This window comes from Mastomys coucha, unplaced genomic scaffold (assembly GCF_008632895.1).
Source record: "Mastomys coucha isolate ucsf_1 unplaced genomic scaffold, UCSF_Mcou_1 pScaffold20, whole genome shotgun sequence".
Classification (NCBI taxonomy): domain Eukaryota; kingdom Metazoa; phylum Chordata; class Mammalia; order Rodentia; family Muridae; genus Mastomys; species Mastomys coucha.
This window is the reverse complement of record NW_022196903.1, coordinates 18378101-18394762: the sequence shown is the minus strand read 5'-3', so window position 1 is coordinate 18394762 and position 16662 is coordinate 18378101. Positions and strand designations below refer to the sequence as shown.

Genomic DNA, 16662 nt, shown 5'->3' with positions numbered 1-16662 from the left:
TCTAGATCAACTTATATTGAGGGCGTTTTTACTGTGATACAATTAATAGATCGGAACAATTGGAAGTATACAAAATATCACTGGGTGTCAGTCACCAGTGCCGTGCTTAGTGATGGCTTATGCCTGGGGTGGGGGGTGTTCCAGTCTCTTGTGACTGACTTCTGAGATGCAGTGTAATCTAAATCCTGTTCTGTTTACCAAAGAAACTCTTTCTTCAATCAGTGTTTATCTCGGGTTCAGACTTACCATGCGTTGTGTTTTTATTGCTAACAGCAGTCAGCCTCTGACAGAGATTCCTAACTTATAAACAGCAGCTCTTGTGTCTTCATTCTCCATTTCTCTTCCACTGTGAAATGGGACCATAGCGAACAGTGGGAGAATAATCAAAACGTCTGCTCTCAAGTTGTCTTCTCTGTGTAACCAAAGGGTTAATGGGAGAAATTAGAGGATACGCACATTAGAAAATACTGTGGAAACATAGTGTTTTTGCTTGTTGATGTGTTTGGATGTGCACTTGTGTATACAGCAGTATGCTTGCGCTGTGAATACCTGTGGAGGTCAGAGGACAAGTTGAGGGAGGTAGTTCTCCCTTCTATCCTCTGCCAATGCAGGCTGAGTCTGCAGTGTGTCTGGACTTGGCTCTGAGGGGAGGCAGAGGCATTAAGAGAGCATCAATGGCAACTGAGAGTGGGCATCAGCTAGATTTGTGACTCAGGGTATCACTCAGATCCCCATCTGGAAGTTTTAACATTCTAGAGATGTAAATGTCTCAGTGCTTATATGTGAGTCTAGGGGGAAAAGGAATAATAAATGTCACAGCTCTATTTTATATTCACTTTCCTTTCATTGTTTTCTGCTGACTAGTTTTATTTTTAAAACAATATTTATTATCATTATTATTAATTAAATGTATGTACGTATGTATGTATGTATGGATATGTGTGTGAGAGTATAGGAGCCTTCATAATTCACAAGAATGCTTCAGGTCTGTAAATGCCATAGTAGTTTTTATCCTGGTGTCAAGCCTGTTTGTACACTTTTTAACTTCAGATTAGTAATTATTTGTTTCTTGGTAGTTTTCTTTTTCCATGCTGAGAATCTCCATAATTTTATCACCACCACCACCACTACCACCACCACCACCACCACCACCACCACCACCATCACCACCATTGTCATCAATTTATTTTATTGGTTTTTATTTTTACTTTTATTATGGTTTAACTTTTTGTTGATTCTTTGTAAACATCACATCATGCAACCCAATCCCATTTACTCTGCTGTCCCTTCATACCCACCTTTGCTTACAATGTTCCCCACAAAAGAGAAAAACTCTAATTGTGGAAGCCGTAGCGTGTCATAGTAGACCCTCTTCTCCACACTGACTTGCTTGCAGATGTTCACTGCAGAGAGTCATTGGTCTGGTTTGAGGCTTCTGACACTTATCAATACTGTTTGTTTGTTTGTTTGTTTTGAGATAGAGTTTCTCTGTGTAGCCTTGGCTGTCCTGGAATTTGCTCTGTAGACCAGACTGGCATCAACCACAGAGATTCATCTGTCTCTGCCTCCTAAGTGCTGTGATTAAAGTGGTGTGCCACCACGGCCCAACTCCCTGATTTTCTTATTATGAATGTATTTTTCTTTATCACATGAAATATAGTTTTAAAAGCCATTTTTGTGGTCTTTATGTTATGTTCTCCTATCTGTGGGGGACACATTCTGTGAATCCCCAGATAATGTCTGAAACTATACATAATATTAGAGCCTACACATGTATCTTCTCTATACATGCATACTTATGACAAAGTTTAATTGAAAAATGTGGTTCAGTAAGAGACTGATAATAACTTATTATGAAATACAGCACTGATAAGAATATCTTATAAAATTTATGTCAGTGTGGTCTCTCAGTCTCAAAAAACCTTGCACATTGCATACCTTTCTTGCTCTTGGTAACTTAATAGCCATGCCTGTGTGATAAAGCCAGGTGAAAGTTGCCTGGGGACTTAGCATTAAGCTACTGAAACACTACCACAGCTGATTCAAGATCCAAGATGGCTTCTAATGTTGCCTGTGTGTGGGAAGCATGTGCAGTACGAATGCACTGTCAAATGAGATGCAGCAGGAAAACACACAATTATATCTGCTACTCAGAAGGTTATATACACTTCAAACTTATTAATAGTTGATTTCAGAAATTTCTATTGATTATTTTCAGGCTGTAATTGACTGAGTAACCAAAATCATGGGAGATAAACCTGTGAAAGAGGGAATACTCTGGGCAAATTTGAGGTTGAAGTTTGTGGATTGTGTCCACCTTCGGGAAGAGGTCATAGGGAAAGTATTCTGGATGCTGTAAATGTTATGTTGTGAGGATTCTGAAAAAATAGTGAATTTATTTAAAAAGTCAAGTTTAGACTCAACTTGTTTAGACCCAAATTTAAAATTATGTCTCATCTCTGGAGCTATCTAGCTTAAATAAAATGAGGGTCTTTTATCTCTACTTGAATGTGTACTGTACCCTGGCCTGCACTTGCTCAGTGTGTGTAGGTCATGAGACAGAAAAGCCTTACAGAAAAGCTGACCTCCCTTTTCCTGAACCTACCATTTTTTTACCCCTAATACTCTGGAGTCCAGTTGCTCTGGGCCTGGTTTGTTTCCAGTTGTTACTTCTCCACTTGTCCTGATTAATCTTGTCCATTGATCAGCCTAGAATCCCCCGACAGGAACCAATGCTTTGAGGAATTGAATCACCTGAGGGATTGTATCCATCAGTCTCATTTGTGGATTCTGGACATGGTTGTCTTGCTTATCAGTTGATGTAGAAGGGCCCCAGCATTGTTGCCAGCATTGCTGCTTGGGTAGGTGGTCCTGGGCTGTATTTCAAAGCTAGTGCAGCATGAGCAGGAAAGACAGCAAGTAGCCTTCCTCCATGATTTCTTTAAGTTCTTGGCCAGACTTCCTTACATGATGGACTACAACTGGTAAGCCAAAATAAAACTCTCTTCTCAAGTAAGTGTCTTTGGTCAGTATGGTTTATGACAATGACAGAAAGAAACTAGAACATCACCCAGGGCTCGTGTCAAAGCAACACCAAACCTGGGAAACTTGGCTATTCCCGTGGATGCTCCTCTGTTCTGATGCTTCTCTCCAAACCTGCTGTCCCTCTGTTTCTAAACCCCTTGTATAGTTGTTTATTGCCTGAACTTTTTTCTAGGGTTTACACCTAGTATTTAAAGGAGGGATAGTTTGTAAGAGCTTAGTCCCCTAATTTAACATGAAACTGCCTGGTGCTAGAAAGTGGATTTGAGTTACCTTGGCTCCAGCAGAGTATTAGAGTAGCCAGAAGTGCTGGCAAATCCTGGCTTTAAGTCTTCCTTTTCAGTGTGGAAATTATATATTTTAGCCCAATTTGTATTCTGATAAATGTTGAATATCAGTTAGTCATGTGGATGGATACGACTACCAATTTTTCTTTTTAAATTTGTATTTATTCTTCTCCCATGCAATACATTGTGACCTCAGCCTCCCCTTAACTCTTATTATCTCAGTGCTCCCCACATCTCCTCTCCCCAAGATCCACTCCTCCTCCATTTCCCTTCAGAACAGAACAGGCCTCCCAGAGATATCAACTAAATTCAGCATAACAAGATGCAGTAAGACTGGGCACAAATCCTCATATCAAGGCTGGACGAGGCAACCCAGTAGGAGGAAAAGGGTCCCATATGCAGACAAAAGAGTCAGATTGGAGCATTGTTAGGACTACTAAAAAGCCCCAGCGTAAAGAGCCATGTATGCAGGGAAGACCCAGTGAAGACCCATGCGGGCCCCTATGAGCCGTTCTGAGTTGGTTCTGTGGGCTTTGTTCTCTTGGTATCCTCAACCCCTTTTGTACTGATGCTTCCTCTCCCATCTTCAGTGGGGTTCCCTAAGCCATACCTAATGTTTGACTGGGGGTTTCTGCATCTGTTATCAGCTAGGGGAAGAAGCTTTTCTGTTGAAGACAGGGCTAGGCACTGATTCTATGAGTACAGCAGAATATCATTAGGAATCATTTTGTTAACTTTTTATATTTTATTTTATTTTATTTTGCTCAGTCTTGTTTGGTTCTACCCTAAGTCTCTGAGCTATCCAGCTTCTAGATCCTGGCCATCTAGGCTGCGACAGGCATCAACCTCCTCTCCTGGTGTGGAACTCAGATTAGACTAGTCATTGGTTGGCCACTCCCACAAACTGTGAGCCACTTTTGTCCCTGAGCATCTTGCAGGCATGGCAGGTTGTAGGTTATAGATTTTGTGGCAGGGTTGGTATCCTAGTCCTACAACTGGAAGTTTTGCATGGTTATAGAAGATATATGAGGGCTTGGAGAGAGGAAAAGGAAAGGAAGAAATGTTATAATCTCAAAAATGAAATATCCTACTATTTAAGGAAAAAAAAAACCCTGAAAATGGTCACATTACAATGAGAACCCTGGGTCAAAAGTCAGACACCCACACTTTATCATCCCCCATGCCTCTTTGTCCATATCCAGTACCTTTCCCACTCTTCTTTTCAAAAGTTCCAGACTTCTAACCTGCTGTCCTGACATCTAACCCTGAAGATTTTGCTATCTGTTGAAAGATATTTGTGCATTTATGGTGAATAATAATAGCAGGCAACTTGTGTCTTTGTCTCTTTAAATCCTTTTTAAGTTTTATGTATACACACTATGTATTCTGGTTATCGTTTCTCCTGTCTTCTCCAATGTTTCTTCTCCTACGTCTAACAGTCCCACCCTGGTTTCTTTTTAGAATTTATTTACTTTGGTTTTGTTTAGTGTTCTTCAGAGTTTAATCAGAGCTGTCTGTGTGGTTGCGTGTGGGGACTAACTGTCAGAACTTGATCTGACTACCAGAGGGCATACAAGTGGACACCATGCCTCCCCTCAACTCACTGGTTGTCAGTAGATCAGCAGTGAACTCTACAATTCAGTTCAGTCCTCTCAGTAGCTTAGTGCCAAGAAGGGCCAACTTCTGTGGACCTAATGCCAGTACAATAGCCATTTACTGTGAGTTCATGGTTGTAATTTCTGTGTCGTACTTAGAAGTTGGTATTTGACAGCCTCTCTCCCCATCCTCTTACTCTCTGGTTTCTTCCCCCCATTACAGAATAGTTTTATCAGTAAGTCTGACATTTGCTATACATTTTTAATACATTTTTATATATCAAAGACTTTTGAACTATTATAATGATTGTTATATTTTACATTCATCATGGTTATATGATTTTGATTTGCTTATATGATAATTTCTGTCAACTGATTTTCAAATCAAACCATCTTTACATTTGTGTTCATGAATGAGCTTAACCTAGTACTTTATCAGGTCTTGTTACTACATTTGTTTTATTTTGTTTAATTGTTATGTTCTATAGATTAATTTAAAATTTTTATTTATTAGTGTGTGTGTGTGTGTGTGTGTGTGTGTGTGCACATGTGCTGCTGCTGCCTGTGTGTGCAATCCATTCTCTCATCGCTGTGTGGGTTCTGGGAATTTTTGCTCATTCTCACAGTAAATATGGGTAAACACAGCAAACACAGTAATACTCTGAAACATACTCTGAATGGTTACACTGTCTTCAAATTTTTCTCCACTGAACAAATTAGTTCCCTACTTAGTTTCTTAAAAATATTTACTGAATTGTAAGTGCATACGTTTCTTATAGCTCACTGTGAGCCATTATGCAAGTTCTGGGAAACAAACCTGGGTCTTCTGCAAGAGCAACAAGTGCTCTTAACTGTTGAGCAATCTTTCCAGCCACCTAGTCCCTAGTCCATCACTTTTGAAGTTGACTTCAGTTAAATTTTTGGACATGAGCATGAACAACTGGACTTTTTTTTTTTTCAAGACAGGGTTTCTCTGTGTAGCCCTGTCCTGGAACTCAATCTGTAGTCCAGGCTGGCCTCGAACTCAGAGATCTGTCTCTGCCTCCCAGGTGCTGGGATTAAAGGCATGCATCACCACTGCCTGGCTAAACCTGGACTTTTTCCAAGAAAGTAACACAAATGACTTCCAGTCTAGTTCCTGATAATGTCCTATTTATGTCTGAACTCCATGGTCCCATACATTACAATATACCTCCCCATTGACATTTTGGTCTTTCCAGTTCCCATCAGAATGGCCTATTAAGCTGTGCTTGTGGTATTTGACAGCTTCTCTAGCCAGCAACTCCACATTCTACCATATTTCTCTAATAAACTTGCCACAAAGGACTATGACTCCTAAGGACCAGTTCATCATAGCAAAGGCCTCACTTGCCTGTATCGACTTCCTGGATAGCTTTTCTCGTTGCTCTGTGATCAAGTATCTAACAAAAAGCAACTAAGAGAAGAAAAGTTTATTTGAGCACGTGGCAGAAGTGATGACCCTCAGTGGTGGTGGCAGGAACATGTGGGTGCTTGACCATATTTGGGAGGATCCAGAAGTAAAGAAAGGTCAAGGACAGAGCTAAACTATAGACCTCAAGGTCCACCCTCAGTGTCCCACAGTCTTCAGCTGCACAGCCCCAAAGGCTCCACGATTCTCCAAAACGTTGCTACCAAGTGCTCAGTCAGGCTCGTGAGCTGTGGGGATCTCTCTCTTCCAAACTTTAACAGGAACTATTTTAGAGTATACATGCTGCTATATTTTCCCTCATTTTTACTTTTTTTTTCTTCATCAGCATTTTTTCCTTTTATTGAAAATAGATTTTTTTTTCTCATATAATGTATTTCTGATTACGGTTTTTCCTCTCTCCACTCCTTCTTGCTTCTCCCCACCTCCCTTCTTATCAGGATCTACTTTGTATCTGTCATTAGGGAAAAAAAAAAAAAACCAACAGGCCTCTAGGCATAATAAAATAATAGTGAAATGGAATAGAATAAGATAAAACAAAGACTAACACAATCAGAATTGGATGAAACAAGTAAACAGGAGAAAAAGAGCCCAAGAGAAGTTGCAGAGACTCACTCATTCACACCCTTGAATCCCAGAAAACCACTAAATTGGAAGCCAGAATATATCTGTAAAGGTGCTGGTACAATGGGGAGGGGGGAAGCAACAGGGGTTTGTTTTTGTTGTTTTTGTTTGTTTCTTTGTTTTTTGGAGGGGAAACTGGGAATGGAGAAATTTACATGTAAATAAAGAAAATATCTAATAAAAAATATATATATATAAAAGGAGCTGGTACAGACCAGAACAGGCCCTGTGCATGCTGTGTCAGTCTGTGAGCTCATGTGAGCTTTGGTCCTGTTGACTCAGAGAACCTTGTCTCCTTGGTGTCCTCCTTCCCCTCTGGCTCTCATCCTCTTTCTGCCTCCTCTTCCACAGGGTTTCCTGAACCTTGCTGAGAGGGATTTCATGGAAATATTCCACTTAGGGCTGAGTGTTCCAAGGCCTCTCACTCTCTGCATGATGTCTGGCTGTGGCTCTCTGTTTGCTCCCACCTGCTGTAGGAGGAAGTTTCCCTCACGGTGGCGCAGCAAGGCATTGATCTATGGGTATAACAGAATGCTATTAGAAGTCATTTTATTGGTACATTTTTGTTAGTTTTTCACTTTTGACTTAAAGTCCATACAGACTCTGTGATATGACAGGGCACAGGCTTGGGAATGATAAGGAAGTTTCATTTCTCTTGGATTCAATAGCTATTTGTTGACTATCTGCTTCAGATGGACAAAAAACAATGTTCTATTCTGTTTCTATTATACATCCCCTCCCCCAGTGTAATGACTTGTTTCTTATTTGGGTAAGTGTTCTAGACCTTGACCTCAGAAAGTTCTGACTGATACTCTGTTGGCCTCTGGGTCTTGAGAAAAAGAGAAGGCTTTTCAGGTGTGGTCAGACATGGGCCAGGTGTGATGGCTCATACTTTTAATCCCAGTACTCCAAGAGGCAGGTAGAGCTCTGTGAGTTCAAGGCCAGTGCTAAGAGAGAAACTCTGCCTGAGGTTGCAGGGAGAGAGGGAGAGAGGGAGAAAGTGTTTTCTCTCAATATCTATTTGATTCAATCTTCAAAGAAAATGGGCAGATTATAGATACCATTTTGAGCTCTACTTGGTCGAGTCATTCTTCCCGAGTTTTGAAGTGTTTTGTTACTCATAAAACTAAATATAACTAAAGGGTCTGCAGTGAGGTTGGTGAGCTTGGCTGCTTCTCATGGAACAGCTTGAAGTTTTGGGATGGGACAGAGGGACTCAGAGAGAAGACTATGGTTCCAATACTAGGGAAACTTAATATAATACTCTGCTAATATAATACACAGTGTTTTTAGATGATTACAATCAAATTTTAGTTTTAATATTAGACCTTGTCTTGCAACGTTATATTTCTTCACATGGAACTATCTATAGATTTTTATGGACATTCACTTATATTCAGCAGTATTCAGAAAACCTTTTCTTTAAGCAGAGTTTTAGTCTGATGATAAGTGCCATTCGGCTATGGTTGGGGTTTTGATTATCTCTCCCCCTGCTCTCTTTCTCCACAGTTGTTATCAGATGCGTCACAGCCTCTGGAAAGCCAGAACTTCTCTCCGGTGGTTCGAGATGTAAGTTATGAGAATTTCTTCCCGTGAATGTAATCTTTTCCTACTGTCCTTTTCGATTCTTCTCTTTGCAATCGATGTGCATTCTTCTCCTCCGTTCCTGACACCTCTCTGTTTCTGTCCTTCCCATTCTTTTCTCTCCCCATCCCTCTCCCATATCTCAGTTAATCTATCTCTTCCAACAGTCATGTGTCTGTACTCCTAGAAATAAATGCTGAATACTAAAGGAATGTCTTGTGTATACACGTCTAGGCAGTGATTACATCCAATGGTCTATTGACTGACAAATTCAAATATATACAGAAACTCCGAGAAAGCAGGTACGTACTGTTAAAAACCAGGAAGTGGGAAAAAGAGGGTTGGTGAGCAGGGGAAGGGGGCAGGGAATAGGGTTGTTTTTTGTTGTTATTCAGAGTGGAAATGGGAAAAGAGGATATCATTTGAAATGTAAATGAAGAAAATATTTAATAAATAAATAAATCAATAAAAATGAAAAAAGAAATCAGATAAAAGAGAGAAGTGAAAAAAAAAGTAAATCTTAATAAGTTCATAAAAATAGTTAGCTAATATGGAAATTCCAGTTGTGCAGGCCAATTCCAAGTCTGTGCAGTACAGAGCCCAGACACCTCCCCGTCTGCCCATGGTGGCAGCTCTCAGGGACTGTAAAGAGTGCCTTAGAGCTGTTAAAGGAGGAATTAGAAAACATTCTGTATCCACAAAGCCAGGCTGTAAACCCAAGCCTGTGCCGCCTGCCCCCACATGTGTAATGGCCTCCGTAGGCCATATGTCACCAGACTGCTGGCCTTTCAAAAGCTATTGAGATACTTGGGGTATGAAAATTGCCATATAAAACTGAACTTAAGTCCACACTCTTCCAGTAATTTGCCTCATAAATACTTCTTGAACTGGTGAGATACTTTCAATTATAGAAATCAAACTTATATATTCACATACATACACACAAAAAACTTCTGATATTGCACTTTATTCTTACCTTGGATTTGATGAATATATTAAAGATTTCAATGAGTGATTAATATTAGGTTTATATAGCATGTACATTTTGATATGTTAGAAACCAGCTGAAATATGTTAGAAAACAGCTGAAACCAGCGTGAATGCTTTTTCTTTGAAGAACAGCATAGCATCCCCACAGCGGTTCAGATCCGCTGGGGTCTGGCCTGCGAGCAGTGCTGCTGTTTGAACAGTTCTGTGGTTCCTCGTCTGGTTGCACACAGTGATTTCTAAAGTATTTTTCCCCCAGTGGAAGTCAGCATGGAACGCTTTCTGTGGTACTTTCTGCTTGGGATTTGTTGAAGGTGTGGACTTTGATTTGTTCAGGATGATGTTTAGCAAAGTAGGGTCATGAATAGAAATGAATAGAGACAGTGAAGAAGGCAGCTGGTGAGCAGAGAAAGGTGCCTGAAAGAGCCTATGAGTCTCTCAAGCCAGCCCCGTGCTTCCCTAAATGACTCTCCTGCTCAGAGTCAGGAAACACTGATGGTTCTTGAAATTGTCTTGTTTTCCCCCACAGGCTGTGCTTGCTCTAGTCTTTTCACATTTTGAAAAATAGCATACAAACTGAATTGCTGGCAGAAGCCAGGGGGAGAACAGACTCAAGAGAACACCTACCTTATCTTTTTTTTTTAAAAGTGGTTTTTGCTACAAGAAATAAAGAGATGTGCCAGAATCAGGTTTTTTTTTTCTTTTTTCTTTTTTGTGTATACATACATACATACACATATGTATATATGTACATACATGTACATATACATACACATATACATATGTACACACATATATGTGTGCATGTGTGTGTGTGTTTCTTATATGTTTGAGTTTGCATAGAACTGCTGACTTAAAGGTGGCAATGGAATCTTCTGACATTAAACACTTGAGTATTTAATTCTTTCTAAAGAATTCTAAAATCTAAAAGAATTCTAAATTCTAATATTCTAACCGCCTTTGTAGTTCTGTAGGAGAGTTTCTTATAGGGAAGCATCATATTTGCTTGTTATTTATCATTCTCTTTATCCTTGTTACCTGGATGGTTCCTTACTGTGATAGTAATGATGTGTCAACCCGTCTGTCATTTCTTCAGTCTGTGCATCAGATTTCCTGGGGCAGCTGGGCTGATTGGTTGCAGTTACTGGAACTGCCTACGTTCATTCCCTAGTGTATTCTTAAGGCAGAAATCTGATAATGGAGAGCTTACCTAGAAAGAGAATTTACTTTAGTCTTATATTCTTTTCACTGCTTAGCACAGTGACTATTAACCTGGAATTTGATGTGGACTGAATTGGAATCCAGGAGTGTTTTAAACAATTTATATTGGTACATCAAAATAATGTTTTATTTATACAAATTATATAAGGTTCTACTGGAAAGAATACCTAATAAACAGGTAATGGTGGTCCTTTCAGTTAAATGGATGGGGGTCATAGTTGAAGGAGATCTTTTATCAGTAGTATGCATGTGTTTCTGGGGAAGATGGATGGGAACATTTTCTATTAGTATTTATTTACTTATTACAAATGGAAAGGTCGGCAGATTACAGTGTGAGAATACCCTAAAGACCCCACCATCCGAGTTTGCTGTGAACTCCCCCATACCAGACTATGCCTATAGATGCATGAGGACATCTGAGAATCTCCATTGAAAGCATTTGATAATCACTCCCACACTCAAAACAAAATGAAGTAAACAATAAAGGATTATAGTTGAGCAAGAACCCCTTCACTACCATGGAGGTTATCATGTGTTTAAAGTTCTCTTTCCAAAAAGTACAACTTTTAACAATATATGGGTCAAGAATTAAAATACTTTCTAGTCTTAATCTCTTACATTAGTCTAAAGATATCAGACAAAACAGGTTTTGATGCAGGTAACATTAAGCCATTGTTTAGATTGTAGCTTCCTTGGACTGTGGTGAGGAAAAAATAAGGTATCCCTCATCTAGACCCAAGATAATTTTGAGTAATTAGTTCTGGGAGGACAAAGTTATGAACCAAGTTACTCAACTATAAGTAAGCAGAGAAAAAAACAGTCCAAGTCCTCATTCTAGCCCCACGAATTCATGGAAGTCTGAAGACCTTGAGCATCTCAGAGGCTAGGGTCTAGTATACAAGATCTAAAACAAATGATGTAGACTGTTGGACTAAGGAATTCCTGGGACATTCTTTCTGGAAGCAGTGCAGGGTGATTTGTATATCATGTGGGGAATCACAAGATTTTGTTTTTTAGAAGACATAAACTTAATTATACCCCTCCCCTTGTTTTTCAAACAGAGAACGTATTCAATTCCTTTCAATGAGTTCCAAGAAGAAGGTTCTGGTTCTTGGGTCTGGCTATGTATCCGGGCCTGTTTTGGAGTATCTGTCAAGAGACAACAATATAGAAATAACATTAGGTAATGAGGATTTTTTCTTTTTCTTTTTTTTTTTAAAGAAAGAAGAAAAACTAATTTCATTGCCTATTGAATCTGAGCTTTAGTGGATTTTTTTTATCTCTAAGTTTTGAAAAGTTGTGGAGATATGAAAATGTCTCCAGTGGAAGGAAATCTAAAAAAAGGTAGATTTTTTTTGTATTCTTGAAATAGGCTCTGACATGATGAACCAAATGCAACAGCTGAGCAAGAAATACAATATTAACCCTGTCCGCGTGACCGTTGGCAAGCAAGAAGAAAAGCTGCAATCCCTGGTAGAATCCCAGGATCTTGTTATCAGGTAGTGAGCGACAGAAAGTTGTTTTAATCTTCTCTTATTTTCTCCCTGTCTCTCTTTCCTCCTTGCTCTTTCCTCCTCTGGCTTCTCTCTCACAAACATTTAATTGAAGAACATATGTATGAAAATATAAATAAGCATGAGGATAGTGTGGTGTGGTGGTGCCTTCCTATATTTCCAGCACTTACTTGAGGCCAAAACAGGAGAATTGAAAGTTTGAGGCTAGTCTGGGATACTTGGTAATATTGTTTCTGTCTCTGACTCTCTGTCTTTTTGTTTCTCTGTCTCTCTATCTTTTAATGTCTTTCTCTCACTCTTCCTCTTGCAAGTGTGTATGTGCACACTCACAGGCACATCCACATCCACACACACTCTTGAATAAAAAAAACACAACTATGTTGCTCAGTGAATTGCTACATTGTTAACACATTTTCTAACCACTATCCACATCAAGAAACAATGTTTATGATATCCCACAAGCCCTCTTATTAACCTTTGTAAACTTGTGGGCCCTATCCCATATACACTATTATTTCTTCTAACATCTAGATTAGTTTTTTTTTTCAAGATTTCAAAGTCTGCAGAATTGAATCATTCAGTATGTCCTTGTTAGTGACTGCTGTCATTCATTTGATATTGTGATTTTGAGACTCAACTGTGTATGCGCTACTGTGTGAACATACCATTAATACTCTTGTGACTTTGATGGAATTTAGCTGTTTTGATTGGGGCTGCTAGACACACTTCAGTGTTTGCCCTTTGGCAACTGTATGCCTATGCATAGTGTTAGAAAACTAGAAATAGAATTTCTGAGTTATGGAGATATTTGTGATTCAGATATGTAGCATGCATACATAGACATGCATAATGAGTGAATGTAAAAAAAAATTACAAAGAAAAAATACAGAGAGGGTTAGTAAAGATCATTGTGTGGTAGACAACAGGATAAATCTGCTCTGTAGTTCAGAAGTCCTTAGTCATTTCTCAGAGAATTCTTTAGTTTGGTCATTTTCTTAGGACTGAGCTGTGGTGTAGTTCAAGCATCCTGAAAGGGAGGGAGGATTGGAAACCAAAGCGTCTGAATCCCTTCTCCCTCTGTTTCCAGCTTATTGCCTTACGTGCTGCATCCTGTTGTGGCCAAGGCCTGCATCGAAAGCAAGGTTAATATGGTCACTGCAAGCTACATCACACCAGCCATGAAAGAACTGGAAAAGAGGTATGTCCCTGTCTCTAGTAAGGTTCTGCCTTGGGATCGTTCCTCTTCTGTGTCTGACCTTTCTGTTTTCTTCTTTTCCACCTATGGCAGTGTGGATGATGCTGGCATCACAGTCATTGGTGAATTGGGATTAGATCCTGGCCTTGATCACATGTTGGCAATGGAAACAATTGATAGAGCCAAAGAGCTGGGAGCCACGGTGAGCCGCGTTCTGTGCAGAATTCCGCTCAGGAGATAGAGGGTCATCTTTTGCTTCTCATTAGTGATTTGCTAGACTACAGCTCTTGATTTGACTGGGAATTACAAAAACTACAGAACCAATAGATATATCTGCAGAGTCAAACAACAACTTGGGTCTTAGTAACAGTTCTAGAGAAATAGGTGTTATTGTATTAATTTTGTTTCTTAAAGATTCTTGCCTTTGAGACAGATTCTTTGATAAGATTTTGCATTTAGAAGTTAGAAAAAGACCTTTGGGACATTAATCTGTTGTTTAATTAAGCAATTACACAAAACAAAGAATAACTGTATATATAAATATGGCCACTCAAATGAAGTGATTTGGGGTTTTTGCATATGTATACATATATATACACATATATATATACATATGTATGTTTTGGGATATAAAACTTATAGGAACTGACAAAGAAAAAGTGAATTAATAGTTGGATTTTTATTTATTTATTTTAAAGACTTGTTTTATTTTCATTTATATGTATGTATATGTTTGCATGTACATAAACACACATGCGTGTATGCCCTGAGGAGCTATAAGAGGTTATTGGATTTTCCAAGATGGCTGGGGTGTGGGTCCTGGGAAGAACATGGTTCTCTGCAAGAGCAGTAAGCACTCTTAAGTACTGACCCATCTCTGCAGCTCTAACAGTTGAATTTTTAACTGAATGAAAATTTAGCCATTATCTCTAGCAGAGTTTATATATTTTTTCATATACATATATATGTGTGTACATCTGTATATATAATCTGTGTTAATAAGTGTTTGACTTTGAGGATGTATATTTGAAAACCTCAATAACTTCAAAAAATAAATGATAGCATATTCACCAGATTGATATCATTAGCCCTAGTTAATAACTTGATAATCAGTCTTCTTAATATTATTGATTCTATTTATTTTTCAACTTGCAGATTGAATCTTATGTTTCCTACTGTGGTGGCCTTCCAGCCCCTGAGCATTCAGATAATCCCTTGCGATATAAGTTCAGCTGGAGTCCAGTGGGAGTCTTGATGAACATCATGCAACCTGCTAGCTATCTGCTCAATGGGAAGGTAAAGGGGCATCATGGGACCTTAGAGATAAACAGCTGCAGTGGTTGGCAAAGAGACTCCAAACACTTTGCCCCAGTGTCAGTGTTGTCTGACCACGGTTATGCACATGGACACACATGCAAGGAGTTGGCCTCCTCCTCTTAGACAAACAGTTCTATCTCAGAGAAAACTCTGGAAAAGTGGTCACCCGATGTGTGGACTCACTTCCAGTCAGCTAAGTCTCTGTCAATACCCAGCTCTTACTGGCAAGTCTGAGCTTCCCCTTGTCTCCACTGGTATTTCCCAGTGTATATTTTTCTGTTCTATTTAACGAGGTCACCTTTAATTTTTCAACCAATCCTGTGTTCATTCTCCGTTCCTGGCTCCTTCTGAAAATGGATTTCTCATCTTATTTACATATGTAAATACTGGTTATCTTTCAAATGACTTTAGTATGAAACATATTGAGTATATTTACATTATTTTTCAAGTGATTTCAGTAGGACACACCCTATGTTAGACTTTGGGATAAGCACCAAAGATAGTTATAATAGCTGACTGACAGTCTTGATTTCAGATAATTCATGGCTAGATACAAGTAGCCCTCCACATGGAATGTTTGGTACATCAGAAAATGAAACTAATATTTTTTTCTGCCTATGCTATCTAACAGTATTATTAGTATTATTTTTATTATTTTTAATAATGAGATTAAGGCATAGACAGGATGGCTAAGGCCATCACTTGAGACTCAACCCTAGTTCCAATTAACTTCAGTGCCAGTACAATTGCTTTTATATTATTTTTTTTATTGTGTGTGAAACCTATGTGTATGTGCAGCTACGCCTGTGCAAGTCACAGTGCGTATCTAGAGGTTAAGAAGACTAGCAGGAGCTGATTCTCTTCTACTCTGCAGTTTCGACCTCAGGTCCTCAAGCTTACTCGTAGGTTTCCTTACTAACCATGTCACTAGCTCCCCCAAAGCCATTTATAATCAGATTACTGTTTTGGTTAGGGGAGTTAGTAACTGGTAAGACCACTTGAAAATTTCTTTTTCAGATAATATGTAGGGATGAATGAGAGGAATGAAGATTTGTCAAAGGTTATAAAATTACCATGATCTGGGAGTAAGGAGTTTATATCCATGCTATGAGTATAGTTAGCAATCCCAGGGTTTGTTTTTTAAAGGATTTACTAAGAAACAAGATGAATGTTCCTGTCAGTCATGGTCACTCATGTCTGAAAGATCAGCATGAGTGACAGATGTGGCTGCACATTAAATTATAGTGAAAGTTTGAAGAGAATGAATGCCTAAACCTGATTCCTGAAGATTTTAATTTGCTTGACTTTGGGACATTTTTCAATCTCTTCAAGTGATTTTAAGAAGCATCCTAACTTGAGGACAAATGAGTTAGTAACACATGAGTAACACATGAGTTAGATCACAGCTTGTCAAATATGACTAAGCCAGCAGAGAGTTTTAGGGACAGGCATTGGAATGAGGAAGGGTATGAATGTTTTATTTTAATTCCTATGATAAAGGGATGAGGTGAGAGCCATACCCAAGCTTTATGAGCACATGGCTTGGGCTGAACCTGGAGTATTTTCTTCTCTGTTCTAACTGCCCCTAGGCCTAGGCCTGGAAGCTTCTACAGCAGTCCTGTAATGTGAATTAATGTAGGCTGCGATCTGCCTAACAGCAGACTTACTGGCACTCCCTGAATCTTGAGCAAATATTAGCGGCAGAATGAGCTTCATGCTCCAGAGAGCACAGAGAAAACAAGTTGTTTCTGACTGCAGAACTTGTGTTTGTTAAATTTGAATTCACTTCCCTCCTCCCTTCTCCCTTCTCCCATCCTGAACTAGATTTCTAAAATGGAGGGCATTCTTA

The 16662-nt window shown here is 39.1% G+C and overlaps 1 protein-coding gene across 1 annotated transcript in view; it reads left to right on the top strand.

The window, feature by feature from the left end:
- Aass (aminoadipate-semialdehyde synthase) overlaps positions 1-16662 on the top strand; it is a 55662-nt gene that overhangs the window by 27405 nt on the left and 11595 nt on the right. Inside the window, exons 12-18 of the mRNA XM_031380768.1 lie at positions 8505-8564; positions 8814-8881; positions 11849-11970; positions 12160-12286; positions 13389-13499; positions 13590-13698; positions 14652-14792. Of these exons, the coding sequence (XP_031236628.1) occupies positions 8505-8564; positions 8814-8881; positions 11849-11970; positions 12160-12286; positions 13389-13499; positions 13590-13698; positions 14652-14792 (738 nt within the window). The remainder of the gene's footprint in view (positions 1-8504; positions 8565-8813; positions 8882-11848; positions 11971-12159; positions 12287-13388; positions 13500-13589; positions 13699-14651; positions 14793-16662) is intronic.